The sequence below is a fragment of the Telopea speciosissima genome, chromosome 8 (assembly GCF_018873765.1).
Source record: "Telopea speciosissima isolate NSW1024214 ecotype Mountain lineage chromosome 8, Tspe_v1, whole genome shotgun sequence".
Taxonomy (NCBI): Eukaryota; Viridiplantae; Streptophyta; class Magnoliopsida; order Proteales; family Proteaceae; genus Telopea; species Telopea speciosissima.
The window spans coordinates 19,017,583-19,025,058 of record NC_057923.1 but is presented as its reverse complement, the minus strand read 5'-3'; the positions used below and the strand labels follow the sequence as shown (position 1 = coordinate 19,025,058).

The following is a 7,476-nucleotide window of genomic DNA, read 5'->3' as shown; positions in this document are numbered from 1 at the left end:
GTCAGCAACTAACGAGAATGCTCTAACAGAGTGGGGCTGAGTGTAACAAGTACCTTAAACTCAGGTGGTCGGGGTGTATATTTTGAAAACACAAGGGGTCGCACTATATTTAGTACAAACCTCAAGGGGTGGCAATGTAATTTTCCCAAGGGATTACTATTAACGACAATGAGTAACTAAGTTGGGTGCTAAACCCCAAGAGTCGACAATGTAAGCGCAGGTCAAAGGTTAATGCTTATGATACTTAACAAAGTAAGATTTATACTAATGTCATGCTAGTAACGTAAGGGAAACAATTCATGTTCTAAGTACAAAGGAATTCTTAGCAACATCGGTGGATTACTTAAGGAGTATAACACAAGAAAGCAACAAAGCATGCACAACCATAACATGGTTAAGGTACCTGTCACGACACTCTATGTGACTCTGCCTTCTCAATTCATGATGAAGCACTACTGTGGAACCTACTGTCCTGTTGTGGCTTCTTGGGATACAAGACATTTAGATATGACACGTACTTGGTTCCATTATATAGAAAAATCTTGGCTGTATACCCCAACTGGTTGTAGTTTTAGCAGCGGAAGTTCGGCCTAGACGGTTGAGGTGTAGTTGTGAACTGTGCCGTTTGGCCAGGTTGATTTGCATCCTATCCCTTAAAGCGTATCATGGTCGAATCAGGATAGGGTCCTCACATATATACACATATATGACAACTCATAAAGGTGAGGAAAGTCATAAAGGGGGAATACTATGTGTTAGAAAAGAGTTGGCCTAGAAGGAACTAGGCTTGCCCTACGGGAGGTTACTAACCATCATCCTCCAGCATTCCAAGTTGACTTGGGTGACGAGGATTCTCGAAAGGATCAGAGTTGGACCATTCAATCGGGGCACGATCAGAAGGGTGTAGGTTAGGACTGACACTTGCAGCGATGGGAAACCATTTCCCCCAGTAGAGGCTATGGAATAGAGGTTCCACCCCAACAGGAAATGTTGCATCTTCCTCTGCTACCCCTCTAGTTGGTACTGATATGGACATGGTCTTAGCTGCTATTGGTCAGTTGGGTACTGACATGACCTAGCTGACCAACAAAATGGCCCAACCGAACATTAACATGGTTCAAGGTTCTGCCAACATACGAGGTTAGCTCAAGAGTGTATCGAGTAGCTGGAGAAGTAGATGCACGACCACAACACTTACATCTACTACGACGGCCCCAAGGATAGCGGTATCGATGACGGGACAGAGTCTTAGACTGAGGGCCCATGACCCACTGTAGATCTTCTTATGTTTTATTCTCTTTATATTACTTTTGTTCAAGTCATATTAGTTTTAATCCCTCTTTTATGTAAGAACTCGAAAGTCTAGCTGAATTTTGAGGAATCCAACCTTTGTGAATGCCTCTAGGGGAGGTCTATGTAATCATGGTTGGAACGCTATCTCTTCACTACTATGTCTTATTATTCTTATTTATTATTGATGTTATCGACTTTCATGCCTATCTAGTCTTCTGCCTGAGGTGTGCACCATACATTAATTGTCTTGAAGCTAAAAACCTAGTTGTGTAGAGTAAATCGATATCCCGCTAGACTGTGATTCAAAGTGTAGAGCATCACTCTCTGACACCATGTTGTCACACCCCAACCCCCACCCTAGGGTTTTGGTATGACTGAGATGCTTACCAACATCCTAACAACAACAACATCTCATTATCAAAAGATGTTATTGTCATGCACATTTTTCGAATACATATGTGAAATGACGTTATTACCCTGGTTTGGAAAAAAAAAAGTATGTCATACTAAAATGACAAAAAAGTAATGCTACAAATCGTTTATTGACACATTAAGAGGGGTGCTAATAAGAAAATCCCATGATAGAAAATCTGATAAACTTGAACCAAAAAAAAAATAATAATAACAAAATAAGGGAGTCGATGTTTTATATATATTTTTCAAATTAGGGTTTGTGATAATGGTGTTACAAGAAGAAAGGAAAAAAATTAATTAATTTTCTACTTGATATGGATCCACTGTCCAGGACTGGGCACTCCACGATGAACTAAAAATAGAAGATAATAACCTGGAGGAGCAAGCACGCCACTCGGTGGAGCCAGAGCTGTCATCTCATGCTGCCCAAACCCAATTGGGAAAACCCTTGTGATAGCCAAGACCAACATTCTCTGGTTCATTGAGAAACCATGAGTTGTGAATGGTGGGTAATACATTGTCACCTCCAATTCATTAGGATTCACCAAAGGCTGTCTTACTGAGAACTGGAATCGAATTTTCTCGCCATATTTAATCTTTTTCTGCAATGAATCCTCTACGATTTCTGGCCGGATTGGGGCTAGCATTGGGTCCAAGTAAGGTGGCGAGAACTTCTCAACCCTAAATTCTGTAGGGTACTTGACCTTGGTATAGGAATATCGATCGTTTGTGTTGCTTCCAGCCACTAAAATCTTGCCATCTGGAAGAACAGCAGATGTGGAATGATACATACGGGGAATTGTGGTTCCCTCGAGTACAGTGAAGCGTTCTTCTTCTTGAGCATCAGGAGAATAAAGTACAGGATTTAAGGCTGGAACGTCAGCAAATTGCCAACCAGAAGCTCCTTTCTCTGCACCGTTGATCATGAGAAGATCTCCGGTTGGAAGGATAAGCATATCACTCATAACCCTACCCATTGGCATGTCTTCCATAACCCATTGAGCTTTAGGGTTTGTGATTTCAAGTCTCCCACAGCTTTTCAAGGCATCTAACATTAATTTCTGTGTATCAGCAAGATAGAATGCGTTTGGAGTAGTACCTCCACAGACAATGACTTCAGCTTTGACAATTTCGGGATTGTTTTCTTCTAGTCTTATCGGAAGAAGTGCAGACATGCCGGATGCTGGGTAGTTCCGGGAACCGCCGGGCATGACGGGGAATTCGCGAACAATGGTGTTGGTTTTGGTATTGATGAGAATGGAACGGTTGTTGGCGAAAAGGAAGATGTTATTATCTGTGGAGAGATAAACGAAAGGATAAAGGTTGTTCTCATCTTTATCGGTGGTTTCACGGAGGAACGGGAGAAGATGATCTTTAGCAGCGTTGTTATTTCCTTCCTTGGACAAGTATTCATAGCTGAACTTCCGGCGACCGCCGACAATGATGAAGCTGCCGTCTGCTAGGATTTGTTGGGTAGCATACCATCTTATGCCGGAAAGAACGGTGGCATAATCCCTCCAATCACAATCTTTGCAATTAGACAACCACCTTGTGGCTTTTCCTCCGTCATTCCATCCTCCTGTGTTTACTATTGTACCATCCACATCGTGCCCTCCGGATGAGCACCACGAGTCTGTTAAAATCTGTAGAAAATCGAAATTAGTAATTAGATGAATGGTGTGGCCTATTTTCGATCCATGGTTGCGTGATTTGTATAATGCGGTAATGTCCAATCATGAGTTTCTCACGTTGTTATCCTTAAAATGGTTTTGCTGAGGAAATCATATATCAAACTAACAAAAAAAAAGAAAAGAATAAAGATTACTATATTGCCCTTGTGCAGATTCCTTTATACCCAACTCATATATTAAACACTAATACTCCCTTTCCTATTTTGACCATGTGGATCCAATCTAGATGATACCTTTCCAATACCTCATTGAGGTAGCATGCAGATTCCTTATTAGAAGTAGAATAGAAGTCAAAATTTTCAAACCTAAAAAGGAAAATTTTATAATTAATATTGAACATAATTGTATAAATTAATTTTTAGATTTTTTTTTTCAAATTTAAGGGATTTAGATGCAAAGTAAGCTGAAATTTAATAAATGATTTGGAGGTACTGACATACTCATATTGGGTAATGATTATAAAATTTTTTGGGCAAGAGATCTCTACTTGATCGCATAGTATCTACAAAAGCATCTGGGCCAATGGGTGAGCATGCCTAGGTATCTTCCTAGGGGCCAAACGCGTCATCTCACGGTGCCATGTGAGAGGGTGTAGGAAACACCATCAAGTAGAGATTTTTTTTTCCCAAATTTTTATATTAGATTTGAAAATTTTCACTTCTCTTCTTCTCATTTTCCCTTGCAAACAAATGTGATTAATATTAATATGGATCAAGATCCTCTCCAATGAGAAGATCTCCCAATGAGCGCTCAATGAGGCATCCAACAGCCTGGGCTGCCTATCCTGGAATGTGCCCAGTCAACACGCCCAGGGTGATGCCCTCATTGGAGAGGATCCAGATCCTTAAATTATTATTATTATTATTTTATGACAAACAACCTATCTCGTCCGTAAAATGTATGCATAGGCGTTTCACCCCCCACAGTGAAAAAATGAATTGGAGATTGTGGGGCCAAACATTTGATTTAATTTTCTTCGAGTTGGGATCACGTTCACATAGTGAATGGAATCCACTCCATGCGGGTTCTACAGAGTGGATTCCATCTGAATGGCTGTTCACGTTCGTTTACGTGATCCCACCTCTTTTCTACCCCTTTCTTTTTCTAGACGTTGAAAAAGGAAAAGGGGGGGGGGGGGGATGTGAGATGAGTGAGAATGGTTAGAGGCAACCACCTATCCCTTTTGTTTCCATAAATACCCAACCTTACCTTGTAAATGGTAATAATAGGACAGGTGGTTGCCTCTCACATGTACGTGCAGAGGAATTGAACTCGAGATTAAAGATTTGATTTGAACCTTTAGAGGACGAACATCGGCAGTGTCGATATCATATTCGACGGCATGAACCCAGCAATCCATCTCATTGGGTTTTCCTGGAACGGGGCGGCATTTGCCTTTTGGCAACTCCATCTTAGCAGGAGTGAAGATGGTAGAATCGAACATGATGGCCTTGTTGTTCGGGGGTGACAAAATGAGGTGCATCGCCGATACACCCGAGTTTTCCGATGCCAACTCCCAACTTCCCTTGAATCCCCTGCCGGTAATCTCTATAGGTTTGAAGGTGACAACCTCATTGTTTCCTCCTCCTCCTCCTCTATCTCCTGGGTTAAAACCAGATTGAAAAGGGTCAAGCCCCCAGAATGGCAGCTCTTCAAAGAATGCATTGGCTGCCACGAAGAAGAGGAGAGGAAGGAGATAGAGGGATCTGATGAAGAGCAAGATCGCCATCATCAAAACCCTTACTTTTCCAAACCTTTTAGAGAATGGGTCTCTTTCTCTTGTTAGAGTTTTATTTATTTATGTTTCTATGCTTGGCCCATTCTCTTGGTTGGCTTTCTATCCCTCTCTCTCACTCTCCACGTACTAGGTGTGTGGTAGATCGTTCTTTATAATGAGAGATGGGTTAGGAGCCTTTGTTAATTCTTCTCCAACAGAACTCCCCAGCTACCACCAAATTTAGAGTGTTTGTTGCTTCGCCAGTTTTACGGATACTTGGGTCAAACATTGCTATTCAATGGGACTGACAGATGTTCCTCTCAGTTCCCACCGTTTGAATGAAAACAAATAAAGATTTTCTATTCTTCTTTCATGGAAATTTATCGTCTGAATACGTAAATGATAAAAAGACGACACTGCCCATGTTTTTACGATTGAATTCTTAAGAGAGGATGAAAATACCCTTTATAATCAAACACGAATTTGGATCAAGTTTTCATACGAGAATCATTCTTGTACAGGTGGATGCCCGCCCAAATAGAACATTCCCTCAGAATAAATTACATCTTAACCGTTGTGAGTTGTTTACGTACGCTTACGTATGTTAACATTCCCTTCATTCCGCAAGATAGATGAAATTCACTGGATCTGGCTCTCCTCCGACTATGGCAGGAGCTGGAGGGTCTAGCGCTCGGAAACCACCCAAAAAACCAAGGGGGTTGGATATTTTAATATTATATATGTATGTCCATCAAATCTATTTGAATTATGACTCTATTTTTGTCAAAAACAGAAACTTTATTAAGCTAAAAAACAAAAACCCTTGATCGGAGGAGCTCCACTTGGAAATTAAAAGGCATATGAAAAAGAACCAATTCTCAAGGGGAGGGAGGGGGCGGGGGAGGAGATGGAAACAGACGGGGGAATAGCTAGAATATGTTTAACTTCAAAAGGGGTAAAACACAATTGAACTTGGGTCATGTTCCATTGACGAGTGACAAAGTTGATGTTACACCCCGTACCTAGAAAAGGATTAGCTTAATGTTATTTATGGTTGACAGATACTATACAAGTTCCTTTTGACGGAATCCGGCTGATGTTGGTCCAACTGAAGGTTATCGACATCTACATGTAACCATGATTTATGAATGTATTACATTGGGATGAGTGAAACTAATATGATTATTTTAAAGAAAAATTTTATGGACACCCTCTATAAGTTTATCGTATATCATGGACACCCCCAAAATTATCAAAATATGAAAGATACCCCTAATAGTATGACTTTATTACAACTTAGTCCACTCCGTTAGGTCTGTGCAGTTAAGTCAATGTTAACTCTTTTTTTATGCCGAAAGTACCCTTACCACATGGTGAACTTCCCATAATACCCTTAAGGTTAAAACCCCAAATATAAACCATTTTCTTCATCGTTGGAAACCTGCAGCTCAGAGGAAGGCGACCATCACGCACAATCGATGACCTGCACCCTCCCTCCTCCACCTGCGACAAAATCAGGTGCTTTCAATTTTGACTATTTGAATGACAAAAATAGTAAAAATAGAAGAAGAATGGTAGATTAAATAGATTAGCAGGTTACTAGGTGAAAAGGAAGGGCAATCTGGGTATTTAAAAATATGAGGGTTGAAGGAGATGTAAAAATTTAAAAGCAGGGTAGTTTTAGAAAGAAGTATGTAAGGTAGTGTAGTTTTAATAAATATAGGATAAGTGTAGGGTAGTGATAGTAATTGCCCACTTTTTTTTTTTTTTTTTTGATAATGAAGGGTGTCCCCCCACATCATTTGGAGTGGGTATAATCCCTTCGGCCCCCACATGCCATTTCCACTCCAAAGAGGGTGAGTGGCCCCAAGGTTGGTACCAAGGGGATTCAAACCCAGGTAAGACGCTTCATGAGGTGCTCTACCCACTATGAAATCATCAATGGACCAAACCCCTTGGGTTTAAAAAATAAATAAATAAAATAAAAATATAGTCTGTTTAACAGTTCATCATACAGTATTACGAAAGAGATCCAAGTATAACATGATTTTAATGTTAAGATAAGAAAGGAAAGATAGCAGAGAGTTTAAACTCATCCATGTTAATCTCAAGAAACGACCCAGATCCTTTGAGCTCTGTAGGAGGAGAAAAAGAAAAGGGCGAGGCGTTGAGGGAGGAGCGTGTGTGCGAAACAACCCGGATCATTTGAGCTCCGCAGGATGAGGACGGAAAAGGGAGAGGCGTTGAGGGAAGGGCATCCTACTCAAATTCGTTGAGCTCCGTAGGATGAGAGTGAGGAAATGGGAGTGGTGATGAGCTTACAAAGCAAGAAAGTAAGAAAAGAAAATTAAAGAGTAAGAA

At 40.7% G+C, this 7,476-nt stretch overlaps 1 protein-coding gene across 1 annotated transcript; it reads right to left on the bottom strand.

Annotated features, from left to right (window-relative positions):
* Positions 1-2,008: 2,008 nt before the first annotated feature.
* LOC122672113 (aldehyde oxidase GLOX1-like) lies at positions 2,009-5,127 on the bottom strand. The gene is made up of 2 exons (XM_043869610.1): positions 4,696-5,127; positions 2,009-3,350 (listed from the first exon to the last, which is right to left on the bottom strand). The coding sequence occupies exons 1-2, from the start codon at positions 5,125-5,127 to the stop codon at positions 2,013-2,015; spliced, it is 1,770 nt and encodes a 589-aa protein (XP_043725545.1). The 3' UTR covers positions 2,009-2,012.
* Between the last annotated feature and the right edge of the window lie 2,349 nt (positions 5,128-7,476).